At 37.4% G+C, this 22,120-nt stretch overlaps 1 protein-coding gene across 1 annotated transcript; it reads right to left on the bottom strand.

The window, feature by feature from the left end:
• Nucleotides 1–20,268: 20,268 nt before the first annotated feature.
• Nucleotides 20,269–21,063, bottom strand: LOC132562231 (mucin-2-like). The gene has a single exon (XM_060226964.1). The coding sequence runs from the start codon at nt 21,061–21,063 to the stop codon at nt 20,269–20,271; it is 795 nt and encodes a 264-aa protein (XP_060082947.1).
• Between the last annotated feature and the right edge of the window lie 1,057 nt (nt 21,064–22,120).

Here is a 22,120-nt window from a genome sequence, read left to right as displayed (position 1 = left end):
TGGATCTCGATGCTGTGACTGGTGCTCGTGGATTATTAGTATGGAGATTCGAAATGGCCTGTTTGTGAACATCATTTAAAGTTCTGTAATTATTTAAGCTCTGTGTGTTTTTGTGTCCAGTTACATACACTTGGAGATTGTCCGGAACGTTGTGATCGGTCATTGTCTGCACGAGTGTTTTTCTTACACTGGTGTTTGTATATCTCTTATCTGTAGGTAAGTCGGCAGAACTCGCCATTTTTTTCATTATACTCTCAAGCTTGTTTTTACCTATCGGACCCCTCAGGAACCATCGCTCGTTGGGTTTGGGGTTTTGGTTGTTGGTCACCTCTGCAATATAGAAAGGGTTGTGGGGATTGCAGAAGTCTGACGGACGTTTCGCTTCATAAAATTTGTACATAAATACTGGACACCGCTCTAGCTTAGAAGGATTTGCATACATTCGGGGTGGACATGGCCGTGTGTTAGTAACATCCTCACCGGTACGGGTTTTAGTGACACGTTCATGGTATTCTAAGAACTCTGTGCTTGTGTCAGGGTCAAGCTTCAATTTCACATCCCCCCAACACATATTGCGATGTTCTTCGCTACCACCTCTCATACCGAAATGTAAGGTATTATTATACCATAAAGTATTTATTAAACTGTTCGGAGTGCTGTTCCCTAACTGGCCAGTAGCAAACAACTTTTCAATGTCATCGGGTTTTAAAGGATCAGCTTTTAGAGGCTTTGACCCTTTTCCTTTTGACTTAAGATGTTTTTGTTTGGCTCTCAAGGCATCTCTTGTGGTCGAAAATTCAACACAAGTTGGACACATAATTTGAAATCCGTATCTGTGCCTCTTAAGATGCCTGTCAAAACTACCGATCATTCCCCTGATAGAGCTACTCTTCGTCATTTTTGGTCCTCACATTAACGATAAAAAATTGCTGAAATATTTGTCTAATTCTTTTGATGGGATCGATTCAATGTTTCTCAATTCACTGTACCTGTCTCTCAGAAGTTCCCTTAGCAGTTTCATGTGTGATAATGTTTTCCTTAATGTGTTTGAATTTTCTTGGCCATGAATAAAATCGCTAACATTGTTGTTTTGAAATCTCTCAATCTCAGCCATTTTGACTCTTAAGCAGACGATTGCGGGAGTTGTCTCCCTTTGTACAAAAGAAAAGTAGTCCCTCGAGCGAGGTCGCCGGGTGCAGTCATGTGGGATAGATTTATCCTCCATTGGTGTTCCACATGGGACATGTCTATCCTATATGGGCAGGGGTGGGAGAAAGAGAGATATTCGATAAGTCAAATCTGATATCTAACTATCTAACACAGAGAATAGGGGGTTCCAATAATATCAGCAACAAACAAACAAAACAGTCGTAAATTAAACGTACTAATCAGTCAAACAACAACCCATATCAAAACATATAGAGTAACCATTTAAACCTTAAAAGAATAGTCACGATAATTACAACACCCCCTCAACATCCGGTTTGTGTGAGTCAGCTGCACATATAAATCGGGTACTAAAATCCAACAATGTAAAACAAACAATAAATAAAATAAAACAACACCATATACAACCCCTCCTTCGAAACCACCAATATAAGATTCTCCTTTCCTTTAGTATTCCTTCCTCCTACTTTTTTTTTTTTGCACTTAATTCCCTTCTTAGATCTCCCTTCCTTTCTTTCAATATCCTATCCTTTGATAACACCTTTCTCCGGATTAAGAAAATAGCACAACAATAACATCACAACTCAAAATAATAAAATGTCGAGTGTGGAAAGATTCCTGATGAAAGGACCAGCATGGAATATAAACAGAAAGCGGACATTGGTATAAGTGCAAAGTTTGTATACGGACATGAAGATATGGATGTGTACAACCGAACGGACACCAAAAATATAAATCACCAGTACTAACCACTAAACATATAGTCCGTCGGATGGGACTCAAAGCGGTGTCCCGTGCAGGAAAGGTCCAACCCGCACGTTAAAGATCCCTCTGTGGCTTTTCGAAGAAGAGTAGGTGTGATAACGCCGGCCCGGAGGCCCCAATAAAGATAAAGATAAGGTTCATTAATAAGGCCTATTAGACGGACTTCAAAAACTAGACAAACAAAATTATAGATCATAAAACAATGTCTCTCATTAGCACATCTGCGCACACATCCGGTTGCACTAAAATTTTCTGTAATATTTAACCGACTCAAAATTTCCCTCTAATCCACCCATTAGTATATTCCATCTAGGTGGACTTTGGCTTTATTAGTCGGAAATACCCCCCGCAACCGCACACAAGGCAAACAGTCCACACACACATATACACGCACACAGCCACTAGGGACCCCTCCCATTATTGGATCCTGAAACGGCTCAGGGCGCATTCAACCCATCGAGTGACCTACGGGTTACTGAGGTGGGCTCTGTTGTGACCTGTTCACGTGGGGAAGATCTTGGAAGGGTACAAACACACATAAACCTACTGGTTTCACAACAATATACCGCATCTCTCACTAAGGCACACACAGTATGTACAAACCCTCAATATAATATCCCCTATACATTACCGACGTCAATAACACATAGAAAGTTGGAAATGTAGCATAAGTCCCAGAGGCCGCTGGACGCACCGAAGACCAAGACGGGATACAGACCTGAGACTTCCTCCTCGCCACCTCCAGACTACATTGCTGCCGGCTATCAAATGGGTATCGTTAAGGCACATTTAGGTCGGGAGTCGTCATCAAAATTTTAGTCAGATTAAAAATAGGATAAGGATAGGTCTAAGACGACTCCCATCTCTACCTCCTTCTACCCCTCTCTACTCTATCTCTACATACTTTTACCCTTCTACTCTCCTTCATATCTGTTCTCGTCTGCTGTACACTGTTATGTACGGTGATGAAGTAGACGTAAAACCTCTCAAAATCAAAATAAAAAAATGTTAGTAACACGTCACCAGAGACGAGACTCCTTGTAAACTTAATCATTACAAAGTCACTTTACATAATATTAGTATTTGGCAAGGTTATTAAGTAAAGCTTTCATTAAAACGTCATTCAAGATGTCCATGTCAAACAACTGAGGAATAGGTAGCATAACAAGTTTCGGTCAGAACCAGTCTACATTGTTATTATGGAACCTCTTAGTTAATTAGCGTCAGGATTTACTTCCATAATCTTCAAAGAGATGTTTTTACTAGCTTGCAATTAAGGGGTCTGTTAACACTATTCCGTTACGTCACAGCACTACAGCATAAGCTGAGTTATTATTGACAGGTCTCAACAGGTACGCTGACACAGGTCATCTGGTCAGTTAAATTAGTTATGTAAAGTTAGATCTTATTGGTCAGTTACGAAGATATTAGCTTAATTGATCTGTAAAATTTAGTTTGATTGGTTAAGGACAAATCAGAGAATTCTTTACCTATAGTGTCCACGGCGTTCCTTGTTACTTTCGAACAAGACGCCATCGAATAAAGACCGATTTGGACACTTAAGAATTTTCTTCGTCGTTTTAAGGTAAAAACAGTTTTGTATCTTTTCTAATCATTTTGATATATAAAGTTTTACTCTTTTTTTTCTTTCTTACGGGAAGTTGTAAGGATATTCACTTTTGTTTATTTTTGGAAAAGCTTGTGTAAGCCTGTAAATATGTTTGTAGTATAAAGTTCAATTGATAACTTTTGGACTTTTATCATTCGTTTTACAATTTGTTTTAATTTTAATATTTTTGTATTTAATCATTTGTTCTATGATTTTTCATCAAAGATGTTTATTAGCTGAAAGTGTAAATTTATGTGACAAAAATACAAATATACTTTTTTCTAACTAATATGTAGCGATTCACGTTAATTCACATTTTTATTTTAGTTTCAATTATATGAATTGTCCTAGATCATTTTCATTCCGGATAGTTTCGGCCAGTTTTGTATTTCACATTAATAATTGTACTTTCCGGAAAACGTATCTATCCGCCTCTCTAAGTGTAATTACACACTTCATCTCCATATCCGGGAGAAAGTTTTGGCTGCTAGATTTAGGAGAAAAGGACTGAAATCATTGTTATCAGGGAGTATTTCTTTTCATGAATCACAGATTATATATATATTTTGTGTTGCGATTTATACAGATATTTTGTTGATCATGACTGGAGAACATGTATATTGAAACTCTGTTTATTAAGTGATTTTTCGTGTATGTGGTTCACCATTACCGTAGTTATCATAAAAATGTTTTGGCATGGAAATATTATAGTCGTTATGTATTTTTATATAGTTAATTCAAAGAATGTTCTTGTAAAGTAAATCGTATGTAATTTCATAATTCTCATGTTAATTTTGGCTAAAGACAAATTGTATGATATTTTGGTTAATGTCTAAATTTTAATTGTATTTTAATATTGCACGATGTATTATCATATGTTGTTACTTTCGAACAAGACGCCATCGAATAAAGACCGATTTGGACACTTAAGAATTCTCTTCGTCGTTTTAAGTTTGTTGCAGAATCTAGTACTACGTGACCACGTTAGCCCAACATCATCACTAGCTAATTCCCTGGATAATAACAGCATCACAGTTTGGTGGAGTTCCAAAAATGATCCCAAATCCGAATGTCTGCCAGGCAGCCCACCAATGACATCAGACATGATTACTGGTTGCGAACCACTAGTATCAACGCAGAATCTGTGCTAGATGTGGCGAACATAGAAGTAGGAGTACAGGACCCTATTCCGGAAGAAATTGAGGAAGATCTTCAACCACAGCCGATAAATCACCAAGGTATGGCTATAAATATTCATAAGGCTATAACGCCTTTCGCCGGCGAGTCGAAAAGTCAGGAAGAGGCTGATTAATTCATTGACCAATTCAAAAACTATGTTGCCTTTGCTCAGACAGACAAACAATTACAGCCAAATTTATTTTCAATGTGTATTAAGACAAACTCTACAGCCAGTCAGTGGTTCCAGGAACTGGACGATACCATTAAGCGGGACATCGATCAAATCTATTCAAAATTTAGTTAACGTTTTAATGTGCCAGACAGTATGACATGGATTCCTTATTAGGAACTCCATGGTATGGTTCAGGGTTACATGCAACCTGTAACACAGTACATAACATCTGTTAGGTGTAAGGCTAGGCAAGCAAAAGTAGATGAAAAACAAATTTTTAACATTTTGATGGCAGGTCTTAAACCTGATATCCGTACCCCTGTCCTACAGTCAGACCCTAAGACCCTTGACGAATTTACTAGGGCTGCAGAAATTGCAGAGAGATCACTAATGGTTAATAATAAGGATACTACTTCTTCTGAAAATGTCCATTCAGGCCAAAAAGATAAAACACCAGAAAGCACAATGTCTGAAGCCCTCGAAAAATTCACAAGTGCTGTATCTGTGATGACATCACAGTTTAGTAATATCAATATGGTGTCACAAACCAAACCTCAATGTTGCCATAATAATTCAGGACATCAGAGAAATCGCTTTGGCAATTCAGGTTACTTTGAAAACAGGCAACCCCAACATAGGTATAATCAGTCAAGATCCAACAATCCCCAAAAACAAAAGTTTAGTGCTAAGCCTTATAATCATCAATCATTTAGTCACCCACAGCACACAAATCGTGCTCGTTGTTGGAGCTGTGGCCGGTCAGAACATAAACAGAAAGATTGTAAGGTATTCAAACAAAAATGGATGTGTAACAAATGCCATGGTTTTGGGCATTTAGCCAAACTTTGTCCTGAGAATAAAAACACCCAATAGGATTTTTCGTCTGACCAGGTTAAAGGGGTTCCCTTGTCTAGGCCAGATAAAATTCTTAGTCCTTGTTTCTCGGCACAATTGAATGACAATTTTGTACACATTGTTTTTAAAAATAGTGTATCGGATCCCATAACTGTCAATGCTTTATTAGATACAGGGGCAAGCATAACGTGTTTATCAAAATCCCTTTTGGATAGGCTTGGTTTTAAAAAACCTTTGGAATATTCAAATATTTCAAAAGTTTATGGTGTAGGTGGTAATACCCATAGAATCCAAGGTTGTGCGACTCTCAAGTTTGAGCTAGGTGGAAAGGAAATAGAACACAAATTCTATGTTTTCCCTAGGTTACACCAACAGGTTATTCTTGGTATGGATTTTCTGACAAAGTATAAAGGAAGTATAGATGTGGGTGGGAAATCTGTATCTATTACAGTAGGTTCCAGTGTTTTGAGTTGTAAGACTAGTGCTCCAGGATGTATGGGGGTAGCTAGGTCTATTTGTGAGGTAACTATCCCACCACAGTCTGAAATACTTATTCCTGTCAAATTGTCCAGAATTCCCGAAGGTTCGGTTGCCTTGCAAGAACCTGTACAAAATCTTGAAAGTAGGTTAAACCTAGTATGTGCTAAAACTTTGCTAACCTGTCGAAAAGGTAAGTCAGTGTGTAAACTTCTTAACCCCACAAATGTTGAGGTATGTATAAATGCTAACATTCCTTTAGGCAAGCTGTTTCCTGTAGACATTGACTCAGTTTCTGAAGTAAAAGATGCTGCTCCACAACAGACTGATGCTACAGTGTTTGAGGTAAGCACAGAAACTGACAGAAATAGCTTAATACAAATAGCAAAGGGGCTAAATGTTCCTTTAGAAAATGCAAATCTTACTGAAGATCAGAAGAACCAGTTGCTTCAGCTCATAGGTAAGAACAGAGATGTTTTTGCTACTAGTTTACAAGAGCTAGGATGTACTGACGTTCACTGTCACAAAATTGAAACAGGCGATGCCCCACCCAAACGACAACGCTTTTACCAGCACTCCCCAGCTGTCAAGGCTGAGGTTGAGCGCCAAGTAAAAGAGATGATGGAAAATGACATCATAGAACATTCGGTAAGTGTCTGGAATGCACCTGTGGTAATGGCAAAGAAACGCTCAGGTGAGTATAGGTTTACAGTGGATTATCGTGCCCTAAACTCCGTCACCTCTCCAATAAGCTTTCCACTGCCTAGACTTGAAGATGTCTTTGACAGTGTCGGAGAAGCCAAACCTACCTTCTTTTCAGTGCTTGACTTGGCATCAGGTTTTTGGCAGATTCCACTGGATGAGGAAACCAAGCATTTAAGTGCTTTTGTGACTCATCATGGAGTGTTTCAGTTTAAGAGACTCCCCTTTGGTCTTATGAACGCTCCCATGAGCTTCCAAATGGTCATGTCACAAGTGCTCAGAGGTCTATTTTGGAAACACGTGTTGGTCTATGTAGATGACATACTGATTTTCAGCAAAGACTTCAACAAGCACTTGCAACATTTGCAACAAGTGTTTGATCGCTTACGTTCAGCCAATCTGACTTTAAAACCAAAAAAGTGTCAGTTTGCACTGAAACGAGTCGAGTACTTGGGACATTTCCTCTCCGAAGATGGTGTTGCAGTAAACCCTGCAACCACAGATAAGGTAAGCAACTTCCCAACTCCAAGAAAAGTTAGGGATGTCAGAGCCTTCATCGGTTTATGCAACTACTATCGGAGATTCATTAAAGACTTTGCCAAAGTAGCAAAGCCATTGAATATGCTACTCAAGAAAGACACAAAATTTCTCTGGACTAACGAATGTGAGCAGGCATTTCAGAAACTTAAACTAGCTCTTGTTTCACCTCCCATTCTTGCATTTCCGCAGATGGATAAACCATTTATTTTGTCCACTGATGCATCTGGAACAGCAATAGGATATATACTAGGCCAAAGAGATGATCAGGGTCGAGAAAGAGTTATTGCCTATGGAGGTAGAGCCTTACGTGGTAATGAACTAAAAATGGGATGTGTCAGAAAGAGAATGTCTTGCTCTTGTAAAAGCTATAAAAATATTTCACCCCTATCTAGCTAACAAGCATTTTCAGGTGTAAACTGACAATCTCACCGTCAAATTCCTGAAAACCATCAAAGACAAGCAGGGTAGGCTAGCTAGGTGGTCGTTGAAGCTTCAGGGTTACAATTTCTCAATAGAACATAAGCCAGGCATCACAAATCAAAATGCGGATGCTTTGTCTCGGTGCGATTATACCATCAAAGATGACGAAGGTAAGTCACCATCAGTAAATGCCATTACAGCATCGTCAGCCACAGAAGTTGTAGACGACGAAGACAATACAGGTGAGATTTTCATCATCGAATTCCAAGTGGACAGTAACTGTAAATCAGAAACATTACCTAGTGTAATGGAGGTAAGTGCACCCGAACCAGATAATGAACCTGTTATCGATCTCGCCAAAGTAAAACCAGGTAATACACCTAATGTAGATGAGATTCAGATGCAAGAACTTATCCAATTGCAGCATGATGATTTGCATTTCAAACCAATTTTGGATTATAAAGAAAAGGGCATTGTTCCTAAAAACAAAAGAGCAGCTAGACAGCTAGATGCGAAATCGAATTTCTACGAAATTGGAAAAAATGGTGTACTGTATCACATTCTGAATCTCGCTACAAAAGGTATTCCAGGTGTGTCACGAATGGTCAGACGTGTTGCCGTTCCCAATGGTTTTCATAGAAATGTAATGGAGTCATTTCATGATAGCCATGCGGGTGGTGCACATCTCGGTTTTGAAAAGACTTATGGTGCTATCAAGTTGAGATACTATTGGCCAAATATGTATGCGGAGATAGAGGATTATGTTCAGTCTTGTCAGGCATGCCAACTGGCAAAACGCAACTATCATGCTACCAAAGTACCATTAACGCCGTTACCAGTAGCAGGTAAGTTCGAAAGATGGCATATGGACATCTTAGGACCACTACCTACAAGTAAGGACAAGTATTCTTACATTTTATTGGTTGTGGACAGTTTCACGCAGTGGCCGGAAGCCTTCTGTATGCGCACTCAAGAAGCTACTGAAGTTGCTAGCATATTGTACAATAACATCATCACCAGGTATGGAGCAGTTCGTTATCTAGTATCAGACAGAGGTAAGAACTTCACATCAAAAATGGTAGCTGCGCTATGCGAATTATTTGACATTGGCCGCAGCACTACCAGCTCTTACCATCCTCAACCAAACAGTGTTGTTGAGCGTATAAACAATACGCTAGCACAGTGTTTGCGCGCTTGCACTGATGGTGATCAGACTAATTGGCCATCCAAAATTCCAGGCATCATGATGGCTTTCAGAATGGCACCATCTGCTTCCTCTGAATACTCACCATTCTTTCTAGTCCATGGTACTGAAATGAGAATGCCAATTGATATCCAACTCATCCCAAAAGACAAGGTAGGTAAAAATCACAGACAGGCTATACAGGAATACATTGACAATAAGACCATGACTCATAAAATTGCTCGGACAAACATAGAGAAGGCGAAGGAAAGACAAAAGGAGCACCATGATGCATCAGCAAAAGCTCCAACCTTTACTGTAGGCGACGCCGTTCTTTTGTCTGACCCACACGTTGCTAAAGGTGAGTCATCGAAACTTTCTCTCAAGTGGAAAGGTCCCTACTTGATTGAACGCTTAGGTCCCAACTACACGTATAAGCTACGCAACGTAAACACAGGTAAGTTGGTAGAATCTTTAGTCAATGCCATTCGCCTAAAGCCATACTACCATACTGATCAAAGAAATAGGTTTATTGAGGCCGAGCCACAACCTGATCTAGTCGAGAATCAAGATCAATCGCAGCAATTTACGCAAAATGACCAAATATCTTCTCAGATAGACAATAACCCAGCTTCCCAACCTCGTTCTGATCCCTCTCAGTTAAACCCTTCCACCGAAGATACTGTTACAGATTCACTCGATGATAGATCCCAAGAGGAATATCCATTCGAGAAGATTTTAGGCAGTAGGGTTAGGAATGGGATCCAACAACTGAAAATTAAATGGCAGGGAACCAAGCTTACTACATGGGAACCAGAAAGTAATGTTGATAGACAATGGGTAGACGAGTATAATAGAACACATACAAAACAAGGGCGTAGAAGGAAAAAAATGGGCCAGAGGAAAAAGTACTTTAGATGTGTATAAGACATTATATGTTATTCACACAGTTCATTATTATTTTTTTTCATTATGTGGGATAAAACTATCTTGAATTTTTCCACTCTCTTTGCAATCATAACAGTTTTGGTCTTATATTAGTATTAGCGATACATTTTTTTTGTTAAAGCAAGCGTATTTGACTATGTTGTCCTGCAATAATGCGCCTCAAAAGTGAAGTGTCTAAATATAAATACACGAAAAATAGCGTACTTACACTAAGGCCATTGTATACTGTATGCATAGGAATGTTGATCTGCAATCAGAATCTCGTTAAAGGTATATCGAAGCAACAATTAAGGTTGGCTTCAGTTTTTATGAAGAGTTTCCGTTGTTCTTCTATGGTAACAAGTTATGGATATAAAACGCTAATGTTTAGTACTTAGGAAGTTTATTTTTGAATTGAAATTAAAGTGTAGTTCCAGAAAGGTCTTTGCCGTGTCATGGATATAATTGATTTAAAATATCTTAACTGCTGAAATCCCTAGAAAATTCTCCGATATAAGTTGTAGGAGCCATTTTTGAAATAGTGCATTTACCCTTTTCTCTGTTTCCTCTGTCAATAGTTGACATCAATGATAGTTTGAAATAAAACATACCCAAGTATTGTATGGGTAAGATAATGCTAGGGTAAATATGAGTCGACGCATATTTCCCACCTTTCCTACTAACATTGATCGATTCTAAAATCAGTTTTTTTTGTGTGTCTTTGTAGATAAACTTTTCAAGATGGCAACCCCCCTTATGTTCTGTTTACTTTTCTGTGCGGCCGTATCAATGGGAAAAGCAGACAAAGAAATCCATGATGGTACAAAAACTTTACCAAACTATGGTGTAGTATTTAAAAAGGAAGGATCCCTTTACCCAACGGCTGACCAGTGGACACACTATTTTGAGTTAGACTTACCACTTTTTCCGTTTGTGTCGGAAAAACCACCAAAATGTAAGGAATGCCCATGGTATGAAGATGCAATAAGTGAAATTTCTACTTTGCATAAGCAGAATCGACAAGATATAGGAACACTTTTAGGGAAGATTAAAAGACTGCTACCACACCACAATTTGAAACGTATATCGATGAATAGGAAACGTAGGTCTTTTCTACCGTTTATCGGCTCCCTAGCTAAATCACTGTTTGGTACTTCAACAAATTCAGATTTAGAAAATTTATCCAGGAATGTCGCTATGATTAGAGCTAATCAGCAGAAAATGGCACAGGCTGCATCTAGACAAATAGACCACTTTACTGCTGCAATTAGAAACTTTGACCTCCGTCTTACAAACTCTTTTGATGCTGTTACTGACAATCATAATGCAATTGAAATATTAGGGGAAAATTTTAATAAATCACTCATTTCAGCAGAGGTTGCACAAGCCAAATTAATAGCTTATATGACTAAACAAACAAGACTGTCTCTAAGGATATTGACCAGGTATGAAGAATTGTTAATGGGTGTATTGAGTACATTGCAGGGCAAATTATCCCCCTTATTAATCCCTGACGAAGTCCTTGGGAATGTCTTAGATTATATCGAAGGAAAACTTCAACCCCATGGCTTCTCCCTAACTCACTCACATCCAACATTCTATTGCAAAAACGCCAAGTTTATCATTTTTAGACAATTTTCAAGTATCTTCATAGCAGTCCATTTTCCTGTCTCAACTATTTCTACCAAATTGTTTAGTATTGCCAGTTTTCCTATCCCACTCAATGCCACTAGCAAACATGGAACCAGATTGATCTCTGACAAAGAATTTTTACTGTTATCATCTGATAACAAATTGTACGCTGAACTAAATAAAAAAAATTGGAAGCTTGTGCGCAACACAACCATATTTGGCATTGTGACAGCCATTTGATATTAAGAAATGACACTCAAAATTCATGCTTTCTGAATCTTTTTCATGGCTACGTAAACGCAATTAATCAAAAATGTGTATTTCATTTTCAACAAGATGTTATTGTTCCAAACATTTTAAATCTGAATATTCTTCGCACTTTCTTTTAATCAATATTTCCACTTTTGACATTGAGTGTGAACATGGCACAAAGAGTTATAAAGGATGTTCATTCTGTACCATTTCCATTCCATGTAAATGTTCATTAAAAACCAACACATTATTTTTACCAAAACATTGGTTTGGATGCAGAAAAAATCAAACACAAGATGTAACCATGGTTCACACAGTTAATCTCATTTTGATTCAGCAATTTTTCAATCACTCTTTGTCACATGATTCAGCATTTATGAAACCACTGGACATCAAAGTCCCGCATTTCCAATTATTTACTCACAATTTTACCAATTTGCTAGCAACCGAGAAGAAGGCAAGTTTAGATATAAAGAAAATCTCTGAAAAGGCTAAACAGAATAAGGTAATTTTTCAAACACTTTCGGAAACCATGCTAGATGATAATGCTAATTTTATCCCAAGTTTTGATTTTACCACTATGTTTTCAATCCTATCGTCTGCTGTAGCAGTTTTGAGTTTTCTAGCTTTCATTTTTCTGTTTCGGCGATACCGCAAGCTATCAGCAGTAGTAGCAGTTCTGCATAAAGCTCATCAAGCCCACTCCTTACCTATATTTCACTACTCTACACCCTCGGTTTCAGCTACAACAGACGTCCCTTTCACTATTCCTATCCAACATGTGTACTCAACATCTGAAGTTTTAGGCACCTTAGCAGTCATTGGTCTTGTGATTTACCTTATATACAAATATGTCAAGTCTCACAAGCTTTAGTTAATACTCGATTTATCCAATGAGCAATCCACAGTCCTTATTCCAATAAGAAAAATCCCGTATGATCATAATTCCTTAGTGTTTACTTCGGAAAGTCCACTAAAGAATTTTAATGTTACTCTTGGATTGCGTTCATGCTTATACGTTGACTGGGCAGGGTTAAATGTAGAAGTAACTGGACAAGGTACAAAATTGAACTTGCCCAATGCGATAAACCTAAACCCTCTTTTGGCATATAGGACCCATAGGATTATTTCAACTCCTTTCACAGCATTGCTGTATAAACGTATAGGAAATGTTATTCTTTCAGTCAAGGTTCAGGACCCCAACGCAACAAAAGACCCGTCCCCACCCAAGACCTACTCAGTTTACCCTAATTTGTCTAATATAGCTTCATAAACTCATTGCTAAGTCTGGGTTACTGACCATGAGCCACAAATATTGTAAACACAATGTAAATCTCTTCATTCATCTTTTATTTCTCTCCTCTATAATGGCTGTTTTTTTCACAACCTTTTGCAATATTTTTTGTTACCATGTCTTTTACCATTAGATCATATGTACTGTGAATCATGCATGATAACCTTGAGATTACCATAATTGTATTGTGTTATTGGATCACACCAAAACTAGGCGTAATATGATAAATGACTTTGTATTCGTAACAAAGTAACGCATGTACCTATCTATCGTGTTGTTCTGACGTATATTGTGCCCTTACCAAAGGATTATATACATTTCTCAGTGAACATCATTTGTGATTTATCAGAAGTGAAACACGAATTACAAGCATGGGTGTACATGCCATATGGTCGATTCTTCTTCACACAAGACATTGCTGGACAGTCGTGAAAAGGACCCGATTTTCAGCATGGATTATATTGGTGCTTCACATAGCTGAGTGATTTCCCTTGAATCCATTTCTGGAGTTATTTCCCCTGACAAAAACTGTTGGGATTACCTCCCTTGGAGCAATCGTTGGAGTTACCTCCCTGTGTTACTATATACATGTGACCTTTGACATTGCCTAGTGTGATCCATGTAAATTTAAATAGATTTACATCCTTGACTTTCATTTTTATAGATCTTGTTTAGCTTAATTGATGTTATACATTATATATATGTTCAGTGTATTTCATAATAATCACATCATGATTGTCATATCAATTTTTTGTTTTCCTACGTACTTTTGTATATAACTCACAATTCCGGAGGAATTGATTTTTCAAGCACGGAGGAAGTGTCAGTGTTTCAACTTCATAATATATATATATGTAAAAAATGAAAAAGGGTTGTTTTTTTTTCAATCTTATATTTCCGTGTAGAGTTACCTATATTAGATATTTGTACCTTATTGTAGAATACGAGACTCCTTGTAAACTTAATCATTACAAAGTCACTTTACATAATATTATTATTTGGCATGGTTATTAAGTATAGCTTTCATTAAAACTTCATTCAAGATGTCCATGTCAAACAACTGAGGAATAGCTAGCATAACAAGTTTCTGTCAGAACCAGTCTACATTGTTATTATTGAACCTTTTAGTTAATTAGCGTCAGGATTTACTTCCATAATCTTCAAAGAGATGTTTTTACTAGCTTGCAATTAAGGGGTCTGTTAACACTATTCCGTTACGTCACAGCACTACAGCATAAGGTGAGTTATTATTGACAGGTCTCAACAGGTACGCTGACACAGGTCATCTTGTCAGTTGAATTAGTTATGTAAAGTTAGATCTTATTGGTCAGTTACGAAGATGTTAGCTTAATTGATCTGTAAAATTTAGTTTGATTGGTTAAGGACAAATCAGAGAATTCTTTACCTATAGTGTCCACGGCGTTCCTTGTTACTTTCGAACAAGACGCCATCGAATAAAGACTGATTTGGACACTTAAGAATTCTCTTCGTCGTTTTAAGGTAAAAACAGTTTTGTATCTTTTCTAATCATTTTGATATATAAAGTTTTACTTTTTTTTTCTTACGGGAAGTTGTAAGGATATTCACTTTTGTTTATTTTTGCAAAAGCTTGTTGTAAGCCTGTTAATATGTTTTGTAGTATAAAGTTCAATTGATAACTTTTATTTTATCATTCGTTTTACAATTTGTTTCAATATTTTTGTATTTAATCATTTGTTCTACGATTTTTCATCAAAGATGTTTATTAGCTGAAAGTGTAAATTTATCTGACAAAAATACAAATATACTTTTTCTAATTAATAAGTAGCGATTCACGTTAATTCACATTTTTATTTTAGTTTCAATTATATGAATTGTCCTAGATCATTTTCATTCCGGATAGTTTCGGCCAGTTTTGTATTTCACATTAATAATTGTACATTCCGGAAAACTTATCTATCCGTCTCTCTAAGTGTAATTACACACTTCATCTCCATATCCGGGAGAAAGTTTTGGCTGCTAGATTTAGGAGAAAAGGACTTCAAATCATTGTTATCAGGGAGTATATCTTTGCATGAATCACAGATTATATATGTATTTTGTGTTGCGATTTATATAGATATTTTGTTGATCATGACTGGAGAACATGTATATTGAAACTCTGTTTATTAAGTGATTTTTCGTACATGTGGTTCACCATTACCGTAGTTATCATAAAAATGTTTTGGCATGGAAATATTATAGTAGTTATGTATTTTTATATAGTTACTTCAAAGAATGTTCTTGTAAAGTAAATTGTATGTAATTTTATAATTCTCATGTTAATTTTGGCTAAAGACAAATTGTATAATATTTTGGTCAATGTCTAAATTTTAATTGTATTTTAATATTGCACGATGTATTATCATATGTTGTTACTTTCAGAACAAGACGCCATCGAATAAAGACCGATTTGGACACTTAAGAATTCTCTTCGTCGTTTTGAGATTTTGCCGGGACCGACAAAGTGCTTCGAGTTAAACGGGGTCTTCGAGTTTTCCGAGTTCGAGTTAACGAAGTTCGACTGTATACTTTTTCTAACTAATAAGTAGCGATTCACGTTAATTCACATTTTCATTTTAGTTTCAATTATATGAATTGTCCTAGATCATTTTCATTCCGGATAGTTTCGGCCAGTTTTGTATTTCACATTAATAATTGTACTTTCCGGAAAACGTATCTATCCGCCTCTCTAAGTGTAATTACACACTTCATCTCCATATCCGGGAGAAAGTTTTGGCTGCTAGATTTAGGAGAAAAGGACTGAAATCATTGTTATCAGGGAGTATTTCTTTTCATGAATCACAGATTATATATATATTTTGTGTTGCGATTTATACAGATATTTTGTTGATCATGACTGGAGAACATGTATATTGAAACTCTGTTTATTAAGTGATTTTTCGTGTATGTGGTTCACCATTACCGTAGTTATCATAAAAATGTTTTGGCATGGAAATATTTTAGTCGTTATGTATTTTTATATAGTTAATTCAAAGAATGTTCTTGTAAAGTAAGTCGTATGTAATTTCATAATTCTCATGTTAATTTTGGCTAAAGACAAATTGTATAATATTTTGGTTAATGTCTAAATTTTAATTGTGTTTTAATATTGCACGATGTATTATCATATGTTGTTACTTTCGAACAAGACGCCATCGAATAAAGACCGATTTGGACACTTAAGAATTCTCTTCGTCGTTTTAAGTTTGTTGCAGAATCTAGTACTACGTGACCACGTTAGCCCAACATCATCACTAGCTAATTCCCTGGGTAATAACAGCGTCACAGTTCTAAAACCTACAGGAAAAAACAGGTATCCCTATCAAAAAATAAATAAATAGGAAGCAGTAGCAGAAATCCAGGGCATGCCAGGGGTAATCGCCCCGATAGAATTCCTCCCCTCAGGATTCATCTTAATTCTTTGACTTACAGCTATGCAAATCCGGGGGGCCCTGCAGATAAACAGAATCAAGAATCTCCCCTTTAAAGCTTACAGATCAAATAGACTATCAGGACAAAAACAACAAAACCAAAAAACAGGAAACAAACACAACACAACCAAACCTAATAAAGCCAGTAGCCGCGGTGTCATATACAATGTCCCAATGCATGTCAACCCAATTTTTTTTCTAAGCCCCTACGTTACAAAAGCCACCAGAATGATTAAATCTAAGGGTAATCTTACCACCTCTATCCTACTGGTATTCCCCTGCCTTATACAACCAAAAACCCTCAGGTACGGGAACCAAATATTCAACATTACCCCCTTCAGAAACAATAATCAAAATAAAAATGCCAACAACAGCAACAACAAACGTAATAAAAACAAAACGTACGCAGAGGCAGTAAACACCAATAACATCACCAAACAATTTTCATCAACCTTCATATCAACCAATGGATCACCAATAAAATACAATATAGTACAAGCCCCCCCCCTTCCGTAGGAAATCAAGTAGTAACAAAACAACAGCTAGTCAACACGCTAGGCGCACTTTTTGTTTCCCTCTCTAATCTGAATGAAAACCCTAAGGAACTATACGACACATTTAATCAAGCACTGGTACAAGAACTAGGAATAAACCTTAAAGTCACGGTAGAGACCAAAACACAGGAAAAAGAACCCAAAACAAATAAGACAACGGAAGAAGATCCCAGATCTCCCCCGTCCCCTCCCCGATATCAAGCATACACACAACCCCGATAAACTCACCGGAAACGACACCTACAAAAGAAACATACAATCCCCCGACTCAACCAGAAAAACCACCCAAAATCCCCAGTCATAATCCCTCACGACCGTAAAAATACACAAAAGAAGAAACCAGGGAAGAACAACAAACACGTTAAAGGGGGGACTACTCGCAATTACGAAATGAGAAATACAACAATAGCTGCCAGGGAACTTACATACTACAAAAAAAAACACACATCACCTGAACAACAATATAGTTCATAAATAGTAGTGATAGAACAGCAATTCACTAAATAACAACACCAATAACAAAGTTATTTCGAATAAAATTAGTGCTATAAAAGGAAACACCCCCCACCCCCAGCGTCATGCCCATATTAGGCAAAAAAGCAGAGGGCAGGACTAACGCCGAAAAGGCAAATATTTTGGCCAACCAGTTAAAAACAGCAAGCAGTAATAATAATTGCACAAACGCATTCTTTAAAAAAAACATAGAAAAATCCCCGGACATTATTACTGCAATCTCCGACCCGGGTCCCAACACCTCTGAATTAAACACCCCCTTTTCAGTAGGTGAATATCGTAGGGCTCTGAAACAAAAGAAAAGTACATCGCCAGGTATAGACAAACTATCCTATGCTATATTACAAAATTGCCCGCAAAACATAGATAATATTATTGTGAGCTATATAGACCATATTTGGCAATCTGGCTCATACCCCACTTTTTGGAATAAAACAGAAATTATCCCAATACTTAAACCTGGTAAGGATAAAGAAGACCCGGCCTCCTACAGACCTTATAGCTCTTACCTCTCATTTATGTAAAACACTAGAAACTAAGATAAATGATAGACTGAAACACTACTTATCTAGCAATAATCTAATTAGTGAAAACCAGAATGGCTTTCGGATTCGTAGGTCAACTCTCGATTCCCTAATTAGAATATCCTCTGACATAAAAAAACGCTCTTAGTAAGATTAGGCATACTCTGGCCGTTTTTCTAGATCTAGAAAAAGCATACGACCTGATTTGGCACGAGGGTCTATTGCTATCTCTTAAAGATATAGGTATCACAGGTAACATTTTTAGATCCCCCACCTTATTTAACATCTATATCAATAAGCTAGATCGGAAATTAGAAGAGGCTAGGCTATCAAAAAAGATAGGCTCTGTAGGTCAATTTGCAGACGACACCAGTGTTTGGCACTCAGACAACACCATACAAAATACATGCACCATAGCACAACGAACATTAAACATAATACAAGAATGGGCTGATGAATAGGGCTTCAAAATTTCCCAAACAAAAACAGTAGCCATCTTATTCTCAAGGCGCCAAAGAGAACCCAAACTATTCTAGTTTGTAGCCTAGCCTCTTCTAGTTTCCTATCTAGTTTATTTATATAGATGTTAAAGAGGGTGGGGGATAGTACACTACCTTGGGACCCGTGTTGGAGATGGCAGCAATGATCTTCGGGGAATTCCTTTCTTTGTTATATAGAAACGATTCTGTACAATTGCTATTGCTGCTAGCTTTTTAAAAATCGCTTAGCTTTGTCAGCGTTTGTCTTACCCTCTGCTTGTTTACCTAATATGGGCATGACGTTGGGGGGTTCCCTTTAATTGATCTAATTTTAGCCCAGATATCTTTATTATTGGTGTTCGTGTTCAAAGAGTTGCAGAATTCCTGCCAGTGTTTGTCTTTGTATTGTTTGCATATTTTGTTGTATTTGTTTCTTGCTGTTTTGTAGTTTGAGATGTTTTGTTTGGTGGGATTCTTCTTAACGATATCCTCCCACCTGCATTTGATTTTTTTGTGTGTTGTACATGTATCGTTCCACCAGGGGTTATGTTTTCGGTTTTGGGGTTTCCCTGAGGATATTGGTATATATTGTTTTGCTGTTTTGACTAGTGTGTCTGTGAGGTTTTTTGTATATGTGTCTATGTTTCTGTCTTGTATTGATTTGTGTGTTATTTTTGAGCATTGTTTCTTGAAGGATGTCAAATCAGCTTTATGAAATAACCATTTTTGTGGAAGGCTGATGGTGTTTCTGATGGGTTTGAATGTAAATGTGGTGTGTATTGGGAAGTGATCTGACCCTAGGGCGCTGTCGTTTGTGAACCAGGAGGAGTAAGTGGTAGCAATTTCCGGTGACGCTAAAGTGAGATCTATGTGAGATTTGTTACCCGTAGCTGGGTCTATCCGTGTGGCCGAATCTGGATCATTTAGTATGATCATATCATTTTCGTTAATCCAATCTAATATTGAGTCACCTCTTTTATTTGTACTTTTGCTACCCATATTATATTATGACTTGAAATCTCCGGATATTACGTAGTTACTATATTTCGTGATGGCGTCCGAGAGGGCTTCAAGATGGTGTTTTTCTATTGTGAAGCCAGGGCCTATATATATGTTAAAAAAAGGCAACAATTTTGTTGTTGCTATGTATTTCAGCGCCCATGAGTTCAATGTTGTCTGATATATCTGGAGTTTTTATTTGCTTGTATGCTATGTTGTTTTTTATGTAAGTTGCTAGTCCTGTTGTTTTGGTGTTTTTTATTAGAGGTTCATAGTATCCTGCTATCTTAGGGTGGTTTCTGGAAGGTTTGATTTTTGTTTCTTGGATATGAATAATGTCGATGTTGGGGTTGTCGGATAGCAGGTGTTTTAAATTGTGTATGTTACTGCGTAGTCCGCGGGCGTTCCAACTGAGGACAGATAGGGCGGCCGTGGGTTTTTTATTTGTCTGTTCTGTCATTGTTATGGTTTGCTATGTTTTGGTGGGATGGGGGACGATTGGTTGGTTTAATATTTGTAATTAAGTTGTCTTTTTGATCTGGTTGACATTCTGATTGGGTGTTTTGTTTCCTGTCATGTTTTTCCATTTTTCCTAATTGTGTTTTGAGGTGAGAGTGGTATGTTGGTAGGAGATTTTGGTGTGGATTGTGTAGATGCTATGGATGGTGATTTAATGGTTGTGTGAGGTGTTTTGGGGGGTGTGACTGATTCGACGGCGTGTGTTTTTTGTGGCGTTGTTATTAGGTGTGTTTGTGTGGGAGTAATTTTGAGCGTCGCTGGCGATGTGGGGTGTGTGGTTATGGCTTGTTTTTCCTTTGTGTCGGTGTCAGGTGTCATATCTTCTGTAGTGGGTCTTTTGTATGTGGGTGTAATTTGTGTAGGTGTGACTGTGGGTGTTTTTGTAGGGGTCATTTCCATTGTTTTGTTGGTCTCTTCATCTACTGTTATATCAAGACCTATCCCGAGTTCAGATATGAGGGTGTTATTGAATGTGTTGAACAGTTTAGTGGGGTTTTGATCGAGATTTGATAGGGCCATGAAAAGTGACCCTATTGTGTTTATAGATCGTTGCTTAGTGATGGGTTCGTTTCCTGTGCGTGGTGGTGCTTGTTTTATGTGTATGTTTTGTGTTTCTCCATTGCTTAGTTTGAAATCGGTGTTGAAAGTTTTGGTTGTTGTTGTTGATGTGGATGATGTCGCTTTAGCGTATGTTTTATTTGTAAGTTTGTGGTTGTTTGTGGTTTGGTTTTTCGTGATGAATGGTGTGACTTTTGGGAATCGTGTACCATTTGAGATGTATGGTGGGGGTGTGGGTGCGTTGAAAAGTAAGATGACCGACTTTGTGAGTTGGCCTTGTCTGTTGATCATTCTGGTTGCTTTTAGAATGGTTTTACTGATGAAAATATTTGGGTTGACGTGTTGTGGAATATTATATATGACTCCTCTACTTGGTTTGGTTTTAGTTGGTCGCACATGTGTGTGTGCGTGTGGGTTTGATGTGTTGTATGGTTTGACGGATATATAGGTGGTGAAGGGTAGCCCTCCTATGTTTTTCTAAGAATTCTAAGGGCGATTTCCGTTTTGTTATCCGGGCAGTAAATATCTAGGCCTACCCTGTTTGTGTTTGAGTTTTTAGAGCCGTCCGTGTATATTTTTTGGAAGGCAGCGTATTTTGAGTCTATAATTGACAATGCGATATTTTTAGCTCCTACAGGGTTTTCTTTTTTATTCGTTTTTTCCAGAATTTCTAGGTCAATTTTGGGTTGCGGTAGTAACCAGGGGGGTATATGATTAGTGTTTAATGTTTCAATTTCGATGTGTTGTAATTTGTGTTCTTTTAATAAATCATGAATGTTATAGTTAAATGGTGGTTTGGAGTGTTGAGTAATTTTATCGCGATAAATTTCATCTGTACTTTCCTCTGTCATAAGGTTGATTGGTGAATCTGGACCTAAACATTTAGTGCGAGCCCAATATTTTAGGATCAAATTGTCTCGTCTTAATTGTAGGGGGAGCTCTCCGCTTTCTGCCAGTACGCTTATTGAGGGAGTATGTTTAAGAGCACTTATTGCTATTTTGAGTGCTTTTAATTGTATTCTATCTAGTGCCTTAAGTGCATTATGTGAGGCCGAATTGTATACTTGACAACCATAATCAATCTTCGATCTTATCAGCGCTTTATACATGGTAATTAATGTGATTTTATTGGCTCCAATTTTATTACCTTTTACGATGGACATGGCGTTAATTACTTTTTACGTCTTTTTATAATATAATTTATATGAGGTATCCATGAGAGCGTTCTGTCAAATATCATACCTAAGTATTTGGTTTGGTTAACGAAATTTATATCAGAACCACCTAGAGTTAATTTGGGAAACCTGTTTCTTCTAGAAAATAACATTGCTACTGTTTTCTCTTTTGA

The sequence above is a fragment of the Ylistrum balloti genome, unplaced genomic scaffold, assembly GCF_031769215.1.
Source record: "Ylistrum balloti isolate Yb309-2 unplaced genomic scaffold, AGI_CSIRO_Ybal_v1 Utg371376, whole genome shotgun sequence".
Taxonomy (NCBI): Eukaryota; Metazoa; Mollusca; class Bivalvia; order Pectinida; family Pectinidae; genus Ylistrum; species Ylistrum balloti.
This window is presented reverse-complemented; position numbering and strand designations above follow the sequence as displayed.

What these genes read in the sequence shown, in the direction of transcription:
- LOC132562231 (XM_060226964.1), bottom strand. Translation starts at nt 21,063, where the DNA reads ATGATCAACAGACAAGGCCAACTCACAAAGTCGGTCATCTTACTTTTC.